The following is a 26093-nucleotide window of genomic DNA, read 5'->3' on the forward strand; positions in this document are numbered from 1 at the left end:
TCTCGCGAAGGTAATTTTTTTTTGTTGTAAAGCATTGTTCTTATCATTGTTATAATTATCATCAGTGTTCGTGCTTTGTCATTTCCTTTTTCTTTTCAATCTTTATATATATATATATATATATATATATATATATATATATATATATATATATATATATATATATATATATATATATATCATGACACTGCTCAAATATATCTGGGCCTATTTAGCTACATTACCTAAATGGTTTTCAGAACGGTAGGTCCACATTCCCCGAATAGCCATGAGGCTATTTGGGTAATATTGTCCAAATTTAAATGATCGCTCCCTTTTTTTTTCAAGTTTAATGTCCTTCTATCCGCATTTCACGCTACCAACTGGTGTTTGAAATGTCTATTTAACACTGATCGACCCAAACATGTTTGTGTTTCATGTTGGAAGTGAGACAAACAGCCTTATACATTGTTTGATGACGTCACATGTCACGAACTCTTCTTTCCTATGGATCAATGACAATTTCCGGTGGAGTGCCCATTATTTTAAAAAAACTGATTGACTTCTTAGATAAATCACAAACATAGCTTACGATCACACAACTCAACCTCTGTGGACTGTCACAAAATCACGTGCATGAACTCTAGTACACATAAGCACACACACACACACACACACACACACACACACACACACACATACATACATACATATATACACAGATACACATTCACAGACAGAACACCTCTATCAAATCACCACACAAGCACTCGGGCATGAAGATTCTTACCACATACATTCTGTTCATTAGGGAAACCATATTGGATTCGTTCTTCGTGTTTCAGATAGCAAATGAATATAAATGAATAGAAATATTTATATAGCCAGTTGTTCTGCATCTCCGTGCTCAATGTTCTTCAACATTCAGATATTAATCATATTATTAGGGTGAATTGGCTGTTTTTTTCTGCGGACTCAATCCATCCAGAAATTATTGGGTAGATGAGTTGGTTAGACTTAGCGGAAATTACTTTGAAAAAGGCAAGCATTCTGCCCAAAGGATACCGAGCAATATCTGATGTTGGTTTGGGCCACAAAACCGAAATATAAAAACTCTGACTGAATTGAACTTATGGGTCTGAACTCTTTTAAACTTTTTGGTACGACGAAAAACGAATCACTTTTGTCTAAAAAGATAGACTTGCCCGATGGGCGTGTTCTACTGTTGTTCAGTCAGTCGTTGCCGGTTTGATTGAAAAGGAACGGGTGGTTCAAACAGTCATTCAGTCAGCTGTCACTGTTCCACTGAACACTGGACACTGGTCAAGGGCAGTGCATTTGGGCTGTATAAACCTTTTTGTTAAGACGATTAGTTTTTTTTAATGTTTTGAAAGAAATCTAATCAGTGGAAATTGCAAACAACTGATTAAGTTTTGAAAGTGAACAGTATTATCATTATTATTATTATTATTATCATCAAAATGCAAGTCTGTAGTCTGCTTCTGTTATTTTCTCTAGCAGTTCTTGCTGGAAACTATGGTGAGATTGGAATATATTCATGAGTTTGGAAAGTTAAACAGTTTACCATTACCCTATAAAACGTAATATATATCGTGATGCATTTTATACGTTCTGTCAAAATTCAATGTTATTTTATTAATACCATGGGGCATTTTGCATGTTTAAAATTTCCTCAAAGCAATTTATAAATATCATCATTTACAATTTACCATTTTCATGAGGCATTACATTTTGTTAGTACCGTTGGGCAATCTATACATTTCATCACATCCATGTGACGTTTTATAGATTTTATCACATCAATGTGAAGCACGTTTCATCACATTCATGTGATATTTTATCACATCCATGTGATGTTTTATAGATTTTATCACATCAATGTGAATCACATTTCATCACATTCATGTGATATTTTATCACATCTATGTGACGTTTTATACATAATAAATCCATGCAATATTTTATACATTTCATCACATCCACGTGACGTTTTAATTCTATGTGACGTTTTCTACATTTCATTACATCCATGCGACGTTTTATACATTTTATCATAGCCATGTATACACAATGAAAAATAAATATACAGCAAGTTCAATTACCTAAATATATATAGCTAAATATAATATATTATTTATATAAGGTACGGCTATGTGGTTTGTGGTATGACACGCCTGCGGACCGGAACATCCAAGGTTCGAGTCCCGCTCCGGGTGCGGTGGCGCATAATAATTGAGTCATTCGTAAATGCTCTTTATTCACATTCTCTCCGGTGTAAAATGAGGGACCATGGACGTTAACAGCGTTGTTTCTGTCAGAAAAACTATAATATCGCCTAACTGGCGTCATGTCTCGCCCTACATGTTAAGTGTTACCGTTGACTAGGGACCCATGTACAGTACTTTGAGCACGTTTAGTGGATAAAGCTCTATATAAAAGCTAAACAGTTTTAATTTTTAATTTTTTTTTTTTTTTTTTTTTGCTTGTGGCATCTAAAGGTTCGCTCTAACATGATGCTATTTTAAGTTAATTGATCACATGTATCATTTCGACTTATACTCAGTTAATCCAAATATTTACCAAACGTTCAGGAGATAATATAATACATTTGTGGTCTATAATAAACAAAAAGCATGAAAGCACGAAACCAATTAACCAGTAGATTGTTGATCAATCAAAATACGAAATTTGTGACACACGTTCAAGCCTGCTCGGACAAACATACGTAGTTGGTTGTTTATAAACCGTAGAACAAATGCATTTGGCGTCGTTCTGCTCTTTGTTATTTTTTAAGACCGCCAGTTAGGTGATTAGTTCTCATTATAATCTCTTAATCAGAATATACAAGTTTAAGGCTACTTTAGCTTAATTTATAGATTTTTGTGTTGTTTTTGTTTTGTTACGACTGATCAGGCTGGTAGAATAGGTGGGTATTTTATTTAAACGCATACCATCTTTTGTGATACTTGTGTATTTCGTTTAGTTTAGTAATCAATGACATCGTTATATGAATAATGCCTGTTCGGACTCTCCTAATAAGGTAATGGGGCGTGGTCATTTCCCTTGTACCTGCGCGTTAAACAATGTTGACCTTAGACAACATTGATGAAATCAATTTTAAAAGGCCCTTTTGTGTGACAATTATGAATGAAAAATTTATCTTATGGCTACCCTCACAAACTTTTCAGTTTCCAATACAATGTCGCAGTCAATTTCCATATAACTTTAAGAGAGAACATCAGAACCTTACATTTCTGTTTACTTTAGCTTTAAAACCACTTTATGACACCGACCAAAAACACCCTATTTAGACAGACACTGTGTAAAAACAAAAATAAGATAATATAGTTGTGTAATTATAGACCTACATAAGCCATCACTTCCATCAGTGAAGTTTTTAATTTTGAAACATATCGACAAGGTGGATAGCAGTTTTTGATGATGGTGTTGTCAATTGCAAATAGCTGTCAGTATACACACACACACACACATATATATATATATATATATATATATATATATATATATATATATATATATATATATATATATATATGTGTGTGTGTGTGTGTGTGTGTGTGTGTGTGTGTTGTGTGTGTGTTTCAATTTGATTACATAAAAACACGAGTGGATGTTTACCGACTTGACACGACCTGACATAGATACGTTTCGCGTCTCAAAATACTCGTATATCGCTGTCTCCGATTTAAGTTTACACATACTTTTCTGTATCGGTTCCATTGGTCAAGGGGTTTAACTTAGACACATACATTCGACGGTAAAACATGTGTAGTTCGCCATGTTTACCAATCACTGTCTATGTTGACATTACGACGACTGTCCGAGAGGCGTGGTTATATTCTCACCCACTAGGTATCTATGGCGGATGGAGACTATGGGTCACAAATCGATATTTTCTGGCCAAAATATATTAAATGTGTTTTGTAAAGTAGCCTATACTTAGTATTTGCCACAATGCCCAGAGTCTGTTGTGACACTGTTTGACTTTTTGTCTGCAGGTTGTAATGCTGAAATACGTCCTGCTATGACCGACGGGAGACTGACGGGACAGGGGACTGACGATGAGGTGGAGCTGATGTCCAGGTGATGATGATGATGATGATGATGATGATAATGATGATGATGATGATGATGATGATGATGATGATGATGATGAAGGATGGACCTCCATCTTTGGATGATGATGATGATGATGATGATGATGATGATGATGATGATGATGATGATGATGATGATGATGATGATGATGATAGTGGTGTGGTGGTGGTGGTGGTGGTTGTGGTTGTGGTTGTTGTTGTATTGTTATTGATGTTAATGGTGATGGTGGTGGTGGTGGTGGTGATGATGATGATGATGATGATGATGATGATGATGATGATGATGATGATGATGATATGATGATGACGATCATGATGATGATGATGATGAGAATGATGATTTTGATGACGCGGCAACTGCTGCTGCTGATGATGATGATGATGATGATGATGTTTTACCACCAGATCAAAGAGACAGTCAGGTAGATCCAGGGACCGAAACCGCGTGCCAAGACCTCGAAGACCGCGTAGGACAACTATTGCCCCAACAACCACAACCACCACAACCAGTGCCCCAACCACAGCGCCAGCAACAACCCCGGCAGAGACCACTCAAGCCCCAGAGACCACCCAAGCCCCAGAGACCACCCGAGCCCCAGTCACCACCCAAGCCCCAGAGACCACCCAAGCCCCAGAGACCACCCAAGCCCCAGTGACCACGCAAGCCCCAGAGACGACTCAAGCCCCAGAGACCACGCAAGCACCAGTGACCACTCAAGCCCCAGAGATCACCAATGCCCCAGAGGTCACTGAAGCTCAAACAACAAGTGTATCGGTAGAGGACAGAGATGATGATTCGTGCGGTTCTCAAATCTATCGATCGGCAAGCGGTGAGAAATTTTATAAAACAAACGAGGAAAGGTGGTCGTTAGAGCTAGCCTAGGTAAAAAAAATGAAAGTTTTTATCAATCTTCCATTGACGAAGCCATAGGACATTGTGTCATTCAACGCGATTTGCTTGTTTTCCAAAAGCAATTGATTATTCAATCCTTGTTTACGTTTTTCTTTTAATCGTTTTCATTTTTACAAATTTGATAATTTGGAGTTTGCATCGATTTATTATAAATAAATCACGCATGTTGCATCGCCTAAAAAATAAAAACAAAAACAAAAAACAAACAAATAAGAGCCACCTTTCCCCCTGTGCAAACGGTAATAATAATATGTGATCTACCGTCCCAATTTGGTATTATGTCAGGATGGACCGTATACTGAAAATTAACTTCTTTCACTAATATGAAGTTTAACTGGAATTAATTTGCCCTATTGAGAAGGCTGAGCCAAGTTTCTCAAATATGTCGAGTCTCAATTTCTTACTTTAAATTCAATATTTTGATATGCTTCAATCTAGCTCTTCATCTCTGCAGGTCTGATAACCGAACACAACTATGGGCTTGATTTAATATGGAAATGGATAATAATTGATATGGATATAAATGACTTTTATGGACTATATTTTGCGTTGGTTTGAGGGTTTTCCTATTGCAACAATGAGCCCATAATGATTTGGATTATCTGTAAATAAGAACACGTTGGCTTCACCCTGGCCATAATACCAAACCAAGGCGGTTGGACTTAAATAATAATGGACGAGGATAATAATATTTGCATCCATTGAAAGGTATTCGCAAAAAGACATGTTACCGCAGCTGTTAGAGTTGATTAGAAATAACGTATTGGCTATTTTTACAGTCCCGTATATACGGTACTCTGATCTATTTTTACAGTTCCACATGACATGATTCAGTACATGTGTTGCAAATCCATTCATGAGATTACTCTTTTCTCTTTACTAAATCAAACACCTTGGCCCAGGCCTCCACACTGAAGTATTGTCTTGCCTCAGAAATGTCAACTTTCTGGTCTAAGAGCTGCATTGAATGGTCCCTTTCCGAGGATAGAATTTTGGAGAGGTCTTGGACATCACTCGGATCAGCTCCGCCACAATCCTTGGCAGAATCATATGGAACTGTAAAAATAGCCAAAACATTAAATAAGATTCTAAATAACAACAATAGAATATTTTTTAAATATACAAAATAAATAATTAAGATATTATATTTGAATAACAATCACAATTATTTCCATAATTATTATGTTTTTACTGCCTTTTTTTTAAAACCCCTCAGGCTATTGTAACAATGTGTTGAATCCTGAGTGGGGCGCCACCTACCAGGCATTTCAGAGACTTCTATCACCTGAGTACAACGTCATCAACAATGATGGAGAACGTAAGGACATCTTTCGTTTACTTATTTATATATCTTATTTTATACATTTATATAGCGCAATATCTATCAATGCTTTAAGTCCTTAGCTTGTTTTACATTATTTATTTATATTGAAGAAGTGACGATCAAAACCTGCCGAAAAAAAGTGCTCCTTCAGAGCCATTCGGCAATAGGAGCCGGAGTTTATCCCGGTTTCTATAGCGTGAAACGAACAAGAGCAATTGTTTGCTATCCTTTGGTTAGGACGCTAATCTATCGCAAAGTACAATCAAAACCTGCTAAGTGACACCACATTAGAGAGCAGTCACCGGTATAAGATAAACATCTGAACTAACTGGATATGAAATATGCCAGACAAAGCAAAAAAATAAAAATACAAGGAAAAAAAACATCCCAAAAGATCAGTCTACCTCGACTGGGAATCGAACCTGACTACCGTAATCAGACGGTATGAGATTCGATCCCCAGTCGAGGTAGACTGATTTTTTGGGGATGGTTTTTCTTGCATTTTCATTCTAGCTTTGTCTGGCACGTTTCATACATAGTTGTTTAGATCTTTAAATGACTGCAAGATAGAAAATGACTTAAAACTATCTTATATATTGGGCACTTTGGAATCACCTGGAAAAAGATATACCTTGAGCTTGAGCTTCAATATCCACATCACGTGCTCAATGTGCTTTCCAAGAGGTCCATGGCCAACAGCAACACTTAACATGTAGAACGAGACATGACGCCTGCTAGACGATATTACAATTATTTCCGACAGAGACAACACTGTTAAGTGGCAGGTACTCATTTTACACACGAGTGCGATGAGAGAATGTGAGAACAAAGGCTTTTCCAAGGACTCAACTATGCGCCGACGGAGGCTTGAACCCAGGACTTTCCGATCAGAAAACAAGTGCCATACCACAAGACCATATAGCTGTACTCATAAAATAACTCAGGATAGATTTCAAAAAGAGAAAGAAAACAATTGTTTTTACTCTTCAAGTCACTAAATAAAAGGCAATTTTTAAAAAAGCGATTATTTCAGAGTGATAAAACAGAGCCTCATTAGGTATAGAAATTTATCTCCTGATATCTATTTATTTGTATTTTTTTTTTAACCTATCGATTTATCATCATGATCATTGCTGTTTTTATTATTATTGTTATTATTATTACTATTATTATTATTATTATTATTATTATTATTATTATTATTATTATTATTATTATTATTATTATTATTGTTATTATTATTATACAGAGTAGATATTACGACGTGTTCGCAAAAAAGTGAATATTATTGCCTGGACTGTATTGTTTAGAACACTTTTGGACCTAGACTGTGAGGTTTTTGATGTTGCGCTACCAACCAGAGACGTGGTTGTCATTTCATCTTTCTTTCTTTATTTCTTTTTTGATGATGATACAAAATGTCCATCCCCTTTACAAAAACTCTTGTATTGGGCCATTCGGCCTTGTATATACCACGCCCAGCACTTAAACCTATAGATAGAATGCGCTTGGCCAAGGAGTTCACAACATTGCCATCCGGAAGTATAACGGACCAACACACATACTCTGTGTAACCATGAACTTTTATAGTCTGGTTAATACAGTTTAGTGAGAACAACTCACAAACGCGGATGGCAAAAACAATAACAAAGGCCTGAGTGACGTCATCTGCATACTATCTATATGCACACCATGTCTGTATTCCTCAGTGGTCCATGCACCTCGCCGATATTCTGAAGTGGACGGAGCCGAACTTCCCAATGTCCGACTTATCAGCCGAGAGATTCACGACCCAGATGACCGTCCAGCTGGCAGAACTATCATGACTATGCAATGGGGTCAGTTCCTTGACCACGACATCACGGCTACACCCCTCAGTGAGTCCTGTACCTCGTTCGTGTTTTGATAGGACAACATAAAGGAATGCACGGAAAATTTGTTTGGCTACATTGTCATCATCATCATCACCATCATCATCATTATCATTATGATTGATCATCATATTTTCACCTTTTAGGTTTGAAGCTGTATGTTATTGGTTACCACATTTTTTAAGCATGTCACAAATTGTGTTAATATTAATAGAATAATATTGTACACATGTTTTACAAACTTGTAAAAAGCCCGCAATTTCGCGGGGAAAGAACTATTTTCATCGATATTGCCTGAATCATTTCCTTGATTAGCTTGATTACGATTAGATGCACACTTAAATCGATGTGCTCGTCGTCGCTGCCATGCTTTATTCGGCATGATTTTAGTTTATCAGTCAGTAGATATCAATATCAATAAGTCACAAGTCTTTACCACGCTTGACTTGGGAGGCCTTCCGAAAGCTCCTACAAAGGGAAACAACTTAAATAATATTCCCTCAACTAACCCCAAGAAAAAGTAAAACCTAAACTACCTTTAACTAACCCTAATAGGAAAATAAACACCCTAGCATTATGACTAACCTTAAAAGATAAAAAAAAACCCTCGGACTGCTTTGCACTACCTTTCAATATTTCACAAATTAAAATGGCGGCCGAGAATCAAAACAATGGTCAAATTAGGAAATTTTAAACTTTCACAAATCTATCAAGGTTTGTTCTAGAGTTTTTAAAATGTTTCTTTATGATGACAAATTGAATAAATAAACGCCTGGCAAAAGATCTACGGTAAAAATACAAATTGATAGAATACTGGGGATGTAGGAGCTTTCGGAATGTCTCCCCTTTACCTAATTTATGTGAGGTCAAATGAAAATCTGAAGACGCGAAAAATATCAAGTCTGTTCGGGCTAGAAGCTAGACAGATACAATTGACAGTTTGCCGACAACGTTTAATTAAATATTTCCCAGGGCAATAATTATCACACCAATGGCATAAAAACGACCGTAATATCAGCAGTAATATTAGTTGACGTTGTTAATCGGTGAAACTTGTTTAAAATTTGTGTAAATCCGAATACCTTCATGTGATCAGGTGAATAATATCACTATGAATGCCACGATTTGCTGAAAAGTGCCAACGCACACACACACACATGTATACACCACACACAACACACACACAAACACACACACACACACACACACAAACATAGACGCAATTAGAACATACTACTACATAACAACACTGATCACCGCTAAATCAACAACACAACTGAAGTAATAATAACACTTGATGTCATAAATAGATGACGCAAACTGACAACTTTTTACAGTGACGAAATTGGTTGATGTTGAGATGTTAGTGTCGTCGGTACGTATTTTATGATATCTATGTGACTCAACGAACTTTCAAACTGATTTTAAATTATAAAAGGAAATCAAGTTATCTGTTTATCTATCTGTAAAAAATATATTTCTAATTTTCAAATCTTTCAGTAGAGTTGTGCGCCGTATCATCTTTTTTTATTGACTCAAATAAGCACAATGTTCTCCACAATGCTATATTTTTTAAAGAAAGGATAATATGTCATTAAATAGGTTACACATATTTCAAGAGATGTTACACATATTTTACAATTGTGATAAGAATATGTCGTGGATAAATGATACAAATATATTTTGCTAGATGTAACACATGCATTGCATAAAGACCGTTAGGTTTGTATCATTCCCAGACCCTTCCAACAAGACGTGTTGTTCCCAGGACCTCGTTCTCAACGACGCGCAACACAGTGACGTCATTGTAAAGTAAGTCTTTTATCTGTTTCCTTCTGATCTGTCGTGTACATCTTTGATTAAAAATGGAAACATACGTATCTACTTGAGCATTTGTATACCGAAATATTTACCAAACGTGCTCAACGCGCTTTACAAAGGGCCCCCTTGATAACAGAAACACTAAACATGTCAGGCGATGTTAAGTGGTTTGTAATTTAAGACACAAAACGCATTCTGCCAAATGACGACATTTATTTCAGCTCAAAAGTAAAGCTCAACATTTACATGAGGTTCCACCTAGCATACTACCGTTTGGAGAGGATGATTGACAAATGGCCAAGAACCAAACTCTGTGGCATATCGAAGGTCAAAAATTATTCAACTGATCTAACACCATCCATCGTAAACAATTATCTTTTGATTTGGACTCAAACCTCAGAGTAACAACTTTAATTTTTTTAAATGTTCGTTTTTTTTTAAATTATAAAATTCGCTATCGACAAATCTAATGGACACTACACATCATCATCATCATCATCATCATCATCATCATCATCATCATTGTTATGTACCAACCGCAGTACATAAAATAACTGACAGGGAAGACGCTCCTTTGGTTGCCAATCATCAAGTAATTGTTTATTCAAGTATTTTAAATCATAATATATCACAGACTTAGTAATATTAAACATGCAGTATAGAAATATACATAAACAGAAATATACGTTATGTAATATAACGTCAATGCACAAATGTAGTTAACTAATGATACAAATGTAATGTATTTTATTAATATATTCAATTGTGACATCATTTAGAAATAACTAAATGTAATTAAGTGTATTATTCATGGAAGTAAATTATTAGTTATTGCCAAGGGCAATAACTCAATAATAACAATACACCATAACACCTCCCTTCTAGCCTGAAGGATACTGAAGGTTTAACCATCAAAATATTAACATAGACACACATGATGTAACAGTCCGCTTAAAACACTATTTCAAAGTTAATTTGAAATTCTATGTTACACATCCAGAAGATCGCCGTTGCGATTAACATTTAAAAGTCCGTACGAACAATACTATTTCAAATGTCCGGCGATCACATACACTATATCAAGTCCATTTGACAGTCCATGCACTGGAATAATCTGTTACAAGGACGTGAGTCTCGTTGTCACAATTATAATATAACCACTATGTTAACTACTGTGGCGTGTGCGCAGTTGGTCGACGTGTCTTCTCAAAGTAGGACCATCCGGCACGATTTTCACATCGAACATTCGGTTTCCAATCACTGATGCTACAATCGCTGGCACCCACTTGTCCCTACGCCCCCTCTGAAACGACAGGGCATAGCACTGGCTGTTCACTGTGAACTTAGATTTCCTAGACGAGCGAAGATTTACACGGCTTTGAGGCAGGAGCACATCTATCTTCGCCCGTATCTGTCGACCAATCAGAAGTTCGCTTGGGCTATAGCCACTGCACAGGGGAGTTCTCCGGTACTGGATCAAGAACTCGTGTAAGGCCTCACTGGTACTGAGGCTGGACTTCCTTAGCGACTTTTTAAACGACTGTACCAGTCTCCCAGCTGCACCGTTGGTCTCTGGATGATACGGGGCTCCCTGTAGGTGTTGAATACCCCGGCTCTCACAGAAACTGGCAAACTCAGCTGACGAGAAGCACTGCGCATTATCAGTGACGATGGTATGCGGGTAGCCAAAATGCGCAAAATCCTCGTCCAGCTTTTGAACTGTCGCCTTCGTGGTGATGGATGTCATCTGGTGGACACACGGATATTTGGAGTATGCATCCACCATCACGAGCCAGTTGTGTCCTTTGAAATTCACGGCGTGGTCGATATGGACACGTTCCCATGGTTTGTCGGGCATAATCCATGGCTGTTTTGGAGGCAAAGGTCGGGCCGCATTCCATTTGACCTTCGTCACCGTCTTTACTCGTTGATGTTGACTTCTCTTCCGACAGGCAGACTTTATGTGGCCCTTAATGCCGCAGTGGTGGCAAAGGGCTTCCTTGTATCGACAGGCATCACTCGAGTGGTTCCCGATGCACCGGTAGCATCGGGTTTTCTGGTTCCCGTTCTCCGCTGATTTTGATTGGCGGTTGATCTCTGGAGACGGTTCATTATTCGCCGTGGGCAGCTTACGAGCCGGATTTCGATTGGGCTGGAACTTAAACACATCGGCATTTGATGTGTCGACCGTCTCTCTGGCAACTTTTCCAGCCTCCTCCACTTCCGCGGCGATCTGAATGGCTCGATTGAACGTCAGCTCGTCGTCCTTTACTTTAAACAAGGCTTTGACGATAGCCTCGCTGTTGATCGAGCAAACGAATCGAGTCCTTATTGCCTCGTCCAACGGGTCCTTGATCGAGGCAAAATCACATGTAGCTGCCTCTTGCCGAATTCTCGCAGCTAACTCGTGGACAGTCTCTCCTGGCTTCCTTTCTGTTCGTGTCCAGAATTTGTAACGCTCCCGAACAACGAATCTTTTGGGGTTGAAATGGTCAACCATGTGCTGCTCGATCTCATCCATCGATAATTCGTTGACGTCCTTGGGAGGAACGCTCTGTGAAGCCAGGTTTGCCAGCAGCTTGAAGATGGCACACGATTGGTTGGTGAGAAAAATCTCCGCAATCCTGTCCGATGGAATGGAGTTGGCCTTTACGAACGTCTGGAAACGTGACCAATAGTCCGTCCACAGGTCTGCGTTTGAATCAAACTCGCAGAACCTGGTGTTGGTCACTGACGACTTGGGACGATCCATCACCAAGGCCATTAACGTTTCCATCTGTTGACGCTGCAACTCCATCTGCTGTTGTTGTTGGGCCATCTGATCACGCAATAACCCAATGAGCTCCTCGTTGGTCCATGCTGCTCGTGTAGTCATGACGATACGTCCAAAGCAGCCAATGAACGATCAGCAGGCCGATACGTCGCTCCGCTAGTTGGTTTTCCGTGCTGTCCGATACAGCAAAAAGTAGGTCAACCGTTTGACCCAGTTCCCCCTCGCACGTCCGACACGGCAAGGCAGACTTGTCCTGATGAAAACGTCCAAAACCAGCCAATGGACGGTCAGTAGGTCGGTACGTCCGACTCCGCTGGTTGGTTTTCCGTGCTGTCCGATACAGCAAGAAGTACGTCACCCGTCCGACACGGCAGGTACTCCTCGCACGTCTGTCACGACAGGCAATCACGTGCTGATGATTCTTCCACGTCTGTCACGACCGACAGTCACGTCCTGATGATTCTTCCACGGCTGTCACGACTGACAGTCACGTTCTGATGATTCTTCCAAAGCAGCCAATGGACGGTCTTCCCTCTCAGCAAGTCGAAACGTCGCTGTACATACACGTCCGACTCCGCTGGTAAGTTGTCTTTGCTGTCCGATACAGCAAGATAAGTAGGTCACGGCAGCTTCGCCTCGTACGTCTGACACGGCAGAGCAATCACGTCCTCTCCCTCGCTCATCTGGCACGGCAAGGCAGGCAGGTCCCCCTCGCTCGTCTGGCACGGCAGGGCAGGCAGGTCCCCCTCGCTCGTCTGGCACGGCAAGGCAGGCAGGTCCCCCTCGCTCGTCTGGCACGACAAGGCAGGCAAGTCCCCCTCGCTCGTCTGGCACGGCAAGGCAGGCAAGTCCCCCTCGCTCGTCTGGCACGGCAAGGCAGGCAGGTCCCCCTCGCTCGTCTGGAACGACAGGGCAGGCTGGTCAAGGTGGGCGGACAGTCCCCTTCGCACGTTCTTCCTTCGTCCGGAGGCAGGCCAGGGCAAGGCTCGTCCTTCTTCGTCCGGAGGTAGGGCAGGGCTCGTCCTTCTTCGTCCGGAGGCAGACCAGGGCAAGGTTCGTCCTTCTTCGTTCGGAGGTAAGGGCAGGGCAAGGCTCGTCCTTCTTCGTCCGGAGGCAGACCAGGGCAAGGCTCGTCCTTCTTCGTCCGGAGGTAGGGCAGGGCTGTCCCCTTCGTGGGTTGGCAGTCCTTAAAAGGACTGTGATTTCATGTGACCCACAGCTGGAATCCTCGTCGCCACTGTTATGTACCAACCGCAGTACATAAAATAACTGACAGGGAAGACGTTCCTTTTTTTTTTTTTTTTTTTTTTTTTTAGACCCTATCTAATGACCCTCTTAATTAGTAAAAATTGTATTTGTTAGGTTAATTATTATGTGTTTAGTAGTAGTAGCAGTAGGAAGGCTTTGGCATTAACTGCCTCTGTATCGTACGTTATGATAATAATTTAAATTTTTTTTTTTTTTTTTTTTTAAATTTATTTTTATTTTTTTAATTTTTTTTTTTTATAAATGAAATAATGGTTGAAATATTAATGTTGCCTAACGCGTTCATGGAGGGTGGGGGGTTAATTGGGCAGTTGGTCAGTTAGAGGTTATATTGGGTTGGTGGGTTGTAATAAATTTTGTTATTTTTTTTTATTTATTTTTTTTTTTAGATGATTTAAATTAACAATTAAATAGCTGTTCATGGTTGGATGTGGAGAGTAGATAAAATGTGTTGCGATTGGTGGATGACAGAGATCCTGTACCAATCGGTTTATTGATGATTCAGGGCTGTTTGTAATGTTGTTTAGATAAATTGTCTGGGACTGACAGAGGTTTAGTAGGGGGGGGGGGGGGGGGTGTTGGATTCTGAGGGTTTTGATTGGTGGGAGTTGAAAGGCTGCAGCCTATCAGCTGATCGGAATATTCGAACTTCTGTAATATGGGGTTATTGTGGAAATGAGTTTAGGTTTAGGTTTTAGGTTGGATGGGGGGGGGGGGGGGGGGGGGGGGGGGGAGGGGAGTTTCTGAATTGCTTCTGTTGTTGGGATGGTGAATACACGGGTCAAACGTCTTGTGGGTTTATTAATTGTTGTGGTCGGTTGATGTTCTTGGGCTATTGCTAAATTATGGGAGTAGATTGGAACTGGTGATGAAGGTGGTTATGCTTTTAAAAGGAAAACTTTTGATTAATTTGTTAGTAACCTATTCCCTTGCTCCCTTAGGAGTCCAAGGGTGGCCACCCACTTTCCCGCTCTCTAGCCGAGCGTCATTCGCTGCTTCAACTACTGTGCACGTGGTCTTTCCCTATGCAGCATTGGTTATTTTATTATTCTATGAATATAGTTAATTTTTCGATAAGGTTAGAATCGTGGGGGGGGGGGGGGGGGGGGGGGGGGGCAGTTGTGACTGTGGGTGTACAAGGTGTACGTTTTAATATTATAAATATTGTAAATATTCTTCTTTCCGAGTCGGCCCCGACTGATCTCATCTGCATACATGTGGTCCACGGCAGTCTAGACGCCGCAGCGCAATTGTTTCAGCCGCGCTTCAGGCGGGTTGGGCGGGACTAGACCCCTCCGGCATGCTGCGCGGCACACACATTGCCCCGCGCCGTCTCTGCCGTGGGCCGTTGCGCCGAGTTCGCCGGGGCCGCATCGGAAAAAAAAAAAAAAAAAAAAAAAAAAAAAAAAAAAAAAAAAAGGGGGGATTATATCTTACTAAAAACTTGTTTCACGTCCTTTCCTTGGAGGTTTGTTATTGTTATTTTGTTGAGTTTAGTATAAGTAGGAATTTTTAGGTGGGGGGGGGGGGGTGTTGTTTTGTATGTTAGTATTAGTATCATTAATTATTAGATGGTTTTATCTGCCACATGATCTTTTAGAGCCGAAATAGGGTCTGTGTTCTCTACTCTAGCTATAGTTTTGCAATCAGATAAATAAAAATACAAAAAGGGTGGTACTCTGCATTTTTCCTTGGCGAGATCTTCTGTCGTTTATGTTGGTATTCTTTTCCGTCTCCGTTTGTATCAGGGTGATGGGAAGGGGGCTGTCTGTATTATCTATCTAGATGTGGGGTAGGATTGGATGTACTGTGTGGGGGAGGGGGGGGGGGGGGATGGGGTAGAAACAAAGGAAAAGGTTAGAATTAGTTATATACAGAATGGTTCTGATTATATTATTCCGGAGGCCGAAGAGTTAGGAGAAGGATGATCGATTCATCGGGTTGTGTATCATTATCAATGCTGAGAGAGAAGGGGGGGGGGGGGGGGGGGGGTAAGAATAGACATGGACGCACCTCGTTGTTTGTAACTAGGTTGTTTGGCAGTGAAGTTGGTGAAAAAGTTATGGCTATATCAGTGTGGTAGAGGGGGCGAAAGGGGAAGTTAATATAGAAAAGGATAATACTACAGCAAAAGTAAGGGAAGGAGGAATAACTAAATACTAGGGGAAGGAATATATAATAGTAAGTGATCAGTCAGGTAAATGATCGATAATAGAGGTGTAAATAATATATGTATAAATAAAGTTTGTAAAGCTAGCTAGGGGGGGGGGGGGGGGGGGGGGCGGAGGGGAGGGTAGGGTCAGGTTGTGGGTGTGGTGCAGAGAGTTGAAATGTCTCGGTGGAAGGTCATCTATCTGAATTGTGCTATTAGGTCGGTATATTTGTTCCATCTTGTTTCTCTCTCTTTATCTAAATCGTTTTTGTATTTCTTTTGTATTATGTTAAGAAATATTAATGACATGTCGGTATTAGTGGTGTTTTGTCTGTGTACTTGACCCATCCATGCAGTCCAAATCGCTTGTCTTGCTGCTGCTAGGATGTGTATGTTTATTTCATGTGTTGCATTGTCAGTTTTGGGGATGATATTATGTCTAAATGCTATTTCTGTATGTATGGGTTGTCGTATTGTTTTTTGTATTGTGTTTATTGTGGCTCTAATCAGTGTTTTTGTTTTAATGCAGTTTGTGAAAATGTGTACATTTTGTGTTGGACAAAGCGCTCGGCATAAGGCGCATCTGGGCGTGTTGTTTGTTGGTAAGGCGTTGAACATCAGTCTGTATGTTATATGCTTACTGTATCTAGAAGTATCATGTTTATGTAAGTTTTTTGAGGCCACTCTCATGTTATCTAATGTTAGTCCTGATGCGTGCATTAGGTCTTGTTCTCTGCGTTTGTTTGGTGTGTTTATTGTTCTGTATATCTGTTTACTGTCTAATTGTTTATTTATTGTGTCTGGGTATTTGTTTACTAGTCCTACGCATTCTTTGTAAAAAGGAGGGAGTGTCTTACCTCCGAAATGGGGGAGTGTGTGGTCGATCTTTTTAAATTGTGTTAGTCGTGTCCCTAAGTAGTATGACCCGAATTTATTTCCTGTCGATTTTGTATTATTTTGTCTATATATCTGATCCTAGTTGTGTCTAATGTTCTTTTAATACATTTTAGTCCTGTGCCGCCTGATTCTGTGGGAAGTGTGAGTATTTCGTGTGGAATGGGTTTTGCGTCTTGTAGTATAAATGTGTCTATGCGTCTTTCTAATTTCTTTATTGTGGTGAACGGAGGTTTGAAGATTTTGATGTAGTATAAGATTTTTGGAATAATGTAGGTGTTCACTATCCTGGTTCTATCGAATATATTGGCTTTGATGTATGTGTATGAATGTAGTTTCTTGTCTATATTGTGTACAATTCCACTCCAGATGTGTTTCGGTGTCGTGTGTCTTTGACAGTACGTTATTCCGAGGATTTTAATTTGGTTAACCCATTGCATGTCGGGTATCTGGGCTTTTTCGGTTTCTAAGGGTTCGGGACCGAGATTCATGATTTTGGTCTTTTTAATATTTAGTTTGGCACCACTAGCGAGGCCGAAATTTTTGAAAGTTTCTAAAATTTTGTGTATGCTAGGTATATCACTCGGAATTAGGGTTGCATCATCGGCATACGCGATGAGTTTTTTGTTGGCTTTTCCGGGAATTCTGGTGCCTTTAATTTTCGGGTTACTCCTAATTTTTTCCAAAACGGTTTCGAGACATAAGATGTATAGTTGGGCGAGAGAGGGCAACCCTGTCGTACTGACCGACCGATTTTGAAGGGATCAGATACTTTTTGATTGACTATTACACAGCTGGAGGGGTTGTTGTATAGTATTTTTATCCATCTTCTGTAATAAGGGCCTATGTTGTTGTGTTCTAATATTTTGTGTAAGAAACTGTGTTCTAATCTATCGAAAGCTTTCTCTTGATCGATGGACAAAATGTATGCGTGTGTGTGTGTGTCTGTTTTACGTATCCTATAAGGTCTCTGATGAAGTTTGTGTGTTGTTCTATTGTTCTGTTTTTTATGCTACATGTTTGTTCTTTGTCTATCAGTTGGGGTAGGTGAATTTTGATTTTGTTGCTTAAAGTTTTCGCTATAATTTTGTAGTCGGTGTTTAGGAGGGATATGGGTCTGTATTGTTTGACGTCTGTTGTGTTGCTTTCTTTGGGTATGAGGGTTATGTATGATATCTTTTGGCTGTTCGTTAATTGTCCTTCTTTGTGTATTTCTTTAGTCAGTTCTAGGAGGGGTTTTTTAAGGAGAGGGAAGAAACTTTTGTAGAATTCTACTGTTAGTCCATCGGGGCCTGGGGATTTGTTTGTGTTCATGTTCTCTAGGCTGTGTTGTAGGTCTTCTATTGTGATCTCTGTATCTAATTGTTCTTTCTGTTCGTCTGTCAACTTCTTTGTATAATCGGTGTAGTGGTCTTGTATATCTGTTGATATTTCGCCACTTGTGTATAGTTGTTTGTAAAAATTGTAGAAGGTCTCAAGGATTTCTGTCTCGTTTTTTGTTATTTGCCCATCTGTTGTTCTGATTTTGTCTATATGTCGTCTATTGTGTAGTTCGTTTTCTATTCGTGCTATTGTGTCGTTTAAATCAGTGTAGTCGTTGCGTGTTTTGTATGTGCTTCTTACTTTGTGGCCTCTGAATTTTCTTTGTTCAATTTCTTTCAGTTTTTCTATTGCTTTAGTAACATGTGGTTGTGTTTGTATTTCTGTTTTGTTGTCACGCACCCTGTCTATGTTGATGATTGTTTTGTACTTTGTTTCCTTTCTGTTGGTTTTGTCTTGTACTTTTCTCCCTATCATTTGTGTTAGCGTTTGTATGGTCTGTTTGAGGGTGTCCCACCATTCTCGGATGTTGTCATTTGGTATGTTGTCCGTATAGTCTAATATGATGTCGGTCATGTATTGTATGTAATAATGGTCCTGCAGGAGACTGTTGTTGAATTTCCAGTAGGCACTTTTTTGTTTGGGTCTTGTAATTTGGGTGCCGTACTGGGCGTAGACAGCTTTGTGGTCTGTGTAGTCTAGTGTGTTCTCTAGGTGTTTAATTTCTGTTATTGGGGTTGTTTTGGATATGTATATTTTGTCGAGTCTGGATCCTGTGTTTGCGAATGATTTAAAGGTGGTTTCTTTCCCGAGTGGGAATGTTTCTCTGTATGTATCTGTTAGATTGTGTTTTTCTAAAATTCGTTGTAGTATTTGTTTGTCTATGACTGTTTGTTGTGTTCTATGGTGAGTTGTGTCGCGGGGGTGTAGTGTGTTATTGAAATCCCTGCTAGGATGATGGGTGTTGATGAGTTTATTTCCATTCTTTTCTCTAAGTCTAAAAACGTTGTCTTTTTTTCGTCTGTTCTTGAGGCAGGTCCGTAGATGTTGTAAATTTGGAATTTGTAGCTGTCTTGAGTCACGTCTATTTTCCCTATTCGTCCTGTGTTGTCATGGTCGTGTTGGGTAACAGTCCAATTGTCGGAGATTTTTATTATGGCTACTCCTCTACAGTTTCTTTTTTTCTTGTCGATTGTCCAAAATATATTTTTAACTTCTGGTTTGAGTTCGAGAAGTGTTCGTTCTTGTGTGAATTTGTCGTGTATGTTCGTTTCTTGTAACAGTAAGAAGTCTGGTCTTTGTTTCCTTATTAGATTTTTAATGTCTTGTATTTTCTGTCTCATGCCTCTGATGTTGAGTGTTATGATTGTCAATGGTGGGGGGTCATCCTCTTTGTAGGGTGTTTTTATTTTGTATGGTTTGTTTTTAGTGTATGATTTTGCTTGTTCTCTAGAGGTGGTGTGTTTGTTGTATCTAGAGTTGCGTTTGTATGTAGGTATATATGTGTGGACTGTAGGCTGCATGTCTGGGTTTAGTGTGTGTATTGTTTTGTTTAAGTATTGGGGTGTGTGTCTCCCATGTGTCGTGGTGGTCTGGGTAGTGACCTTTCCCTCTCGATGTTTTGGATGGGTGGAGTCTTCCTCTTGAGGGAAGAGCTTCTTTGGTGAGGTGTGTATGCATGTGTTTGTGTAGATATTGGGTAGTGTGTTCTGTGATTTTTTCGTGCTCTTGGGCAAGCCCCAGGTGGTGATCGTGTGAGTGAAGTGTGTGCTTTGAAGGGCGATGGTGTGGTTGTATTTTTTGGGGGAGAGTTTTTGGGTTTGTTATTGGGGTTGGGGGGTGTGGATGGGGGTGGGGGTGATGTTGCCCTTTCTAAAGGGATTATTACTGGTGTTGGTGTAGATTTGTCATGGATGATGTTCGTTTTGGTGTGTATGGGGAGTTGTGTGGTTCTTGTTCTAGTTGTTTCATTGGTGCAGTTTTTGTTGTGTTGGTATCTTTTGGAGTGTTGTCTTGAGGGTTTGCGTTTGGTGTCTGTGGTTTAGTGGTGTAGCTTGTGAGTAGTGGTGTATTTGGTGTGTTGGAGTGTTGTGTTGTGTGTTTCTTTCCCTTTTTTACTACCTGGTTCCAAGGTTCTTGGGATTGGGATGGTGCGTCCGGCAGGGGGTTGCCGGAAGGCGTGACAGAACCAGTAGGTGAAGATGGAAAAGGAGGAGGGATAGTGGGATTTCGTGCTGAATTCACTCCTGGTGCATACCGTGCTCTAGTCGGGCACAAGTAGAAAGGGTGCCCCACATTGTAGGAAGACGTTCCTTGGGTTGCCAATCATCAAGTAATTGTTTATTCAAGTATTTTAAATCATAATATATCACAGACTTAGTAATATTAAACATGCAGTATAGAAATATACATAAACAGAAATATACGTTATGTAATATAACGTCAATGCACACATGTAGTTAACTAATGATACGAATGTAATGTATTCTATTAATATATTCAATTGTGACATCATTTAGAAATAACTAAATGTAATTAAGTGTATTATTCATGGAAGTAAATTATTAGTTATTGCCAAGGGCAATAACTCAATAATAACAATACACCATAACAATCATCATCATCATTATCATCATCACCACTACCACCACTACCACCACCACCATCATCATCATCATCATCATCATCATCATCATCATCATCATCATCATCGTCATCATCATCATCATCATCATCATTATCACTACACATGCCATCTAACCCCCTGTCCAATTCCAGCGGTCCGTGTTTCCCCATCACCATCCCAGAAGGAGATAATCATTTCGTCGATGTAGAGACCAGATGTATGGAAAATAAACGGTCTTACCAGACAACAGTAAATGGTAGGAATTAGATATATCTCTCAATCCCCTTGGTTTTCCTTCTCTCTCTCTCTCTCTCTCTCTCTCTCTCTCTCTCTCTCTCTCTCTCTCTCTCTCTCTCTCTCTCTCTCTCTCTCTCTCTCTCTCTCTCTCTCTCTTTCCTCCACTTCGATGTGTACTTATTTGCAGGTCTGATAACCCAAATCATTATGGTCTCATCGTCGTATTGGAAATATTCTCAAACCAACACTAACTATTCTCCATTACAACAATATGAAAATGAGCCCAAAATTGAGTCCGATTATCAGACCTGCAAATATGTTTACGTCACTCCACGTCCCTCCCGTTCTCTTTCCCCACCCATGTCCCACCTCCCTCCTTTTGTCTTCTTGATGACGGTTTGTGTGTCATTCAGATTGTCTGCTGACAGAGCCAATGGACGCGAAAAATAATGTCACAGCCAGAGTAAAATTTAATGTGCGGCTATGTGGTCTTGTGGTATGGCACTCGCTTTCGGATTGGAAAGTCCTGAATTCGAGCCTCGCTCGGCGCATAGTTGGGCCCTGGAAAAGACTCTTTACTCACATTCTCTCACCATACTCAGATGTAAAATGAGTACCTGGCCGTTAACAGCGTTGTCTCTGTCTAATAGGCGTCATGTCTCATTCTTTATGTTATGTGTTGCTGTTGGTTAGAGACCCTTTGTAAAACGCTTTGAACACGTTTTGTGGATATTGCGCTATATAAAAGCTCAATTTTTTTATGGACAGGAAGACACTTTTTTTAATGTTTAAGAATGAAATATAAATGCATCCACATTAAAAAAGAGCCAACTGAAATTTATTCCTAAAAATTAATATTTATTTCCACCAGATGTTCCGGAACAAATTAACATGCTGTCTGCTTTTGTTGACGGATCACAAATCTATGGAACATCAGAGGAAGAGATGGCCAGTTTAAGGTCAGATGCTAAAGGTCAGTAGATATATTTACCCGTCGTGATGTCCTGAAAAAATCACTGTATTGAGCTGTGGTACAGTGTGTAAATTATTATTATAATATACTACCGCAAATTATGCCAACGCAAACTTTTCGTAAGTGCTATAACTACTCCGGAATTTCTTAGAATGTTTATTTGTCTTAAAAACATCCTTAAAGTATTCTTTGTAAAGCGGTTACGTGATCCTGGATCCATTTGTATTTAAATTAGTATAATAAATGCTATCATCATAATCATCATCATCATAATCATCATCATCATCATCATCATCATCATCATCATCATCATCATCATCATCATCATCACCATCATCATCATCATCATCATCATCATCATCGTCTTCATCATCATTAACATCATCATCTCATCACTAGACGGCGATATATTGTAGCATTTCCAAAAATGTTGGAGATAATAGTTGCATCTTTATCATTAATTCATTAACTTTTGTCAGGCAAAGGGCGATTACTGGACAATGACAACAACCTGCCAGAGAATACGAATGGCAAATGTGTCATCTCTTCAGGACGAGAGGGCCTAGATTACTGTCTACTGGCTGGTGAGTTCTGGGATAAAATCCAGTTGGAATCTCTCTTTAAATGTATCTGGACTGCACTAGAGTTGAGGGCTTCATGGAAGTTATCTTTCCACGCGTCATCCATTATTTTGGCAAGAAAACATTTACTTCAGATATCGATCGATATACATGTTAAACATTTCAAACAGAGACTTCTCTTTAAAAATTTGATGTCTTAATCCATCTATATTTTAAGTAAACGTTTTTCTGTCCAAAAGGAAGAAAAATGTGTTTTGTTAGTACATGACGGAATTGAAACATTGCCTAGTTCCTTAATATGGAGGTCAAAATAGTTTAATGGCAGAGCACTCACCTCTTAAACAAAGGAATCTTTATCGATCAGAGGTGAAGCAATGATTGGGTGGTGAGTTTATCAGGTCAGGTCAAATTGCTTTGTGAGTGATTGGTGTTCTGCTTAAAAGTAAAGGATGGCAAGCAATTACCACCATCCATTTAGAGCAACATAAACCGGGGTAAACTCCGATTCCACAAATGCTATAGCTCTGAAGGACAACTATTCTTTAAGAATCCAATCCCAGACTTTGATGCCTTCATGAAGTGAAGAATCCGATATCTCCCTGTCTCTCACTGTATCAGTCAGTTCTTATGAATCAGTGTGTGAGAATTTTATCTCCTTTGCTTGATATATCAACACCCCCCCCCCCCCAAAAAAAAAAAACAAAAAAACAAAAAAAAAAACAAAACAACAACAACAAAAGAACGTGCCGCTCTTTGTTGGTTTGTATCTCTTAGACCTTTCATAGGATTTCTTTCAAATTCAAAACACAAATAAAACAAATCCTTGTACGTAGAATGTCAAAATTTTATGAATATGAACGAGAGACAAAAAAAAACCGTTCAGAAATACAATATCAGAGAAAAATGACGTAACATTGCAGAGAGTAAACTGGAGAAGATCTAAACTTTTGTTGCCATTTTTAGCAAATATTAATTATGTGACCACAAACATTATTGTCATCATAATTCGCCTCATCATGTAAGAAATCGTCTACGTAGCATACTCCAACGATTACAAAGCAAGCACTTTAAGTGATCAATAACATCGCCGTCTTCTTTAATGACGCAATGCAATCTCTTTTTCCAACCTGAAATGCACTTCCGAATTTCCTCATTGGTTATCTCCTCTCAGAATAGGTTTCTTCTGTGAATGCAGATCTTTGTCCAATATAAACCTTCTCGGTCAAAGGATTCCAAATGATGTAATCCATTGGATTCAGGTCGGGTGATTGAGGCGTCCAGTTGTCTTTCTCTGTGAAATGAATATTCTTACACCGAAAAAAAGCCTGTGTTCTTTTCCAAAGGATAGTTCTAATGGTTATAAAAAATGTGTAAAATATATCTTTATACCGCTTTACGATAGAAATAAATTTTTTTGTGTGTGACCACCTGATATATCCGAAAAATCGACTTAAACAGGCACGCCCCTATACCATTGATGGTGTGAGGTGTTGGACGTTTACAACACACTTTACTGCAGAATTTCATGTCAGATGTTCTAACGATTTTGTATCATAATACCCGAGTTTTAAAAGAAAGCTTGGATGTATATACCATTTTATCTATTTAATATTCACTTCTGGTTCTAATTCTAAGGGGATTTCCGAGTCAACGTGTACCCAGGTCTGGGTGCCCTACACACTGTATTCATGAGGATGCACAATGTGCTCGCTGACGGCTTGTCCGAGGAACATCCCGACTGGGACGACGAGACTGTTTTCCAAGAGGCAAGGAGAATCAACATCGCCATACTGCAGAAAATTTCGTATTCTGATTGGCTAAACGGTGAGGCGCCAAAGTTAAGTGTTTATATATATACTAGTAAGTTGTTACAGAGGGGGGGGGGGGGGGGGGGGTGACCCAATTTGATTTTGTTTTGCTGTTTGGAAGTGGGGGGGGGGGGGGGGGGGGGGTTCAACCATGTAATCTTTTAAATTCAAGAAATGTGAATTTTTAAAATATATTTGTAACTGTAGCTGCCTTTTATTACGTCGTTAGATCTGTATAACACCTTTGGATCTGATAATTAAATAATAATCTCACGCCTTGTTGAGATATTCCGATACGAGTCGCAAAATGAGCTTGTTTGCTTCTGTATCCTCATGGGGCCAAATAAATAATTTTAAAAACTAGAGCATTTATATAGAGCAATATCCACTAAACGTGCTCAAAGCGTTTTACAAGGGGTCCCTGATCAACCGCATAATGTAACATATTGAATGAGACATGACGCCTGTTAGGCGATATTACATTTTGCCGACAGACAACGCTGTTAACGGCCAGGTACTCATTTTACACCTGAAAATGGTGAGAGAATGTGAGAAAAAGGCTTCTTCAAAGGACTAAATTATGTGCAGAGCGAAGCTCGAACCCAGGACCTTCCTATCCGAAAGCCAGTGTCATACCACAAGATGGTATTATTTCGGGTGTGAGCTAGTTGCAATAAAAGTAAATTCAAAGTTTTATTAGCCTTGATGAGGGATTCTAGCTTGCATCACTTTAACAAATCACATTTATTGTCCTCAAAAGTATTTAACCTTACTCAAATTTCGTATTTTTGTAATTAAAAAAAAAACCTTTAGAATTTAAATCACCACTTGACACAATACCGTAAAGAGGTGGCGGGTTACAATATGGTGTCAAACCAGAGTAAAATCGAACCTTCTTGTGTGGCTAGTGGTCTAGTGGTATGACACTCGCTTTCAGATCGGAAGGTCCTGGCTTCGAGCCTCGCTCGGCGCATAGTTGAGTCCTTGGAAAAGGCTCTTTACTCACATTCTCTCGCCGTACTCAGGGGTAAAATGAGTAACTGGCCGTCAACAGCGTTGTCTCTGTCGAACCGAAAAACAAATTGTAATATCGCCTCATGTCTCGTTCTACATGTTACACGTTGTTGTTGGTCAGGGACCCTTAGTAAAGCGCTTTGAGCACGTTTAGTGAATATTGCACTATATAAAAGCTCAAGTTAAAGAAGGGTAAGGGCTAACCCACACCGAAGGCCCGGCACTGCCGCTCTTTGCCACCTTCCGGATAAAGACGTCTGGCACGGACAAAATACTAAGAATAAAGAGAAGAGCCGCTAGACCTACCCATACCAAGCTCGAGAAAAAAAAAACGACAGAGTACGTCGGGTGTTTGGTATGGGTAGGTCTAGCGGCTCTTTTCTTTATTCTTAGTATTTTGTC

General features: G+C 39.6%; 1 protein-coding gene across 1 annotated transcript in view; it reads left to right on the top strand.

Annotated features, from left to right (window-relative positions):
• The first annotated feature begins 717 nt into the window (after window positions 1–717).
• The window catches only part of LOC144964676 (salivary peroxidase/catechol oxidase-like), a 33245-nt gene continuing 7869 nt past the window's right edge, over window positions 718–26093 (top strand). The window contains exons 1-10 of the mRNA XM_078899185.1: window positions 718–1518; window positions 4020–4104; window positions 4524–4948; window positions 6248–6349; window positions 8065–8232; window positions 9966–10038; window positions 21231–21334; window positions 22187–22288; window positions 22768–22872; window positions 24505–24693. Coding sequence (XP_078755311.1) covers window positions 1461–1518; window positions 4020–4104; window positions 4524–4948; window positions 6248–6349; window positions 8065–8232; window positions 9966–10038; window positions 21231–21334; window positions 22187–22288; window positions 22768–22872; window positions 24505–24693 — 1411 coding nt within the window. The 5' untranslated portion in view covers window positions 718–1460. The remainder of the gene's footprint in view (window positions 1519–4019; window positions 4105–4523; window positions 4949–6247; window positions 6350–8064; window positions 8233–9965; window positions 10039–21230; window positions 21335–22186; window positions 22289–22767; window positions 22873–24504; window positions 24694–26093) is intronic.

Source organism: Berghia stephanieae, chromosome 2, assembly GCF_034508935.2.
Source record: "Berghia stephanieae isolate SIO BIC M18660-M18661 chromosome 2, UCSD_Bste_1.3, whole genome shotgun sequence".
Taxonomy (NCBI): Eukaryota; Metazoa; Mollusca; class Gastropoda; order Nudibranchia; family Aeolidiidae; genus Berghia; species Berghia stephanieae.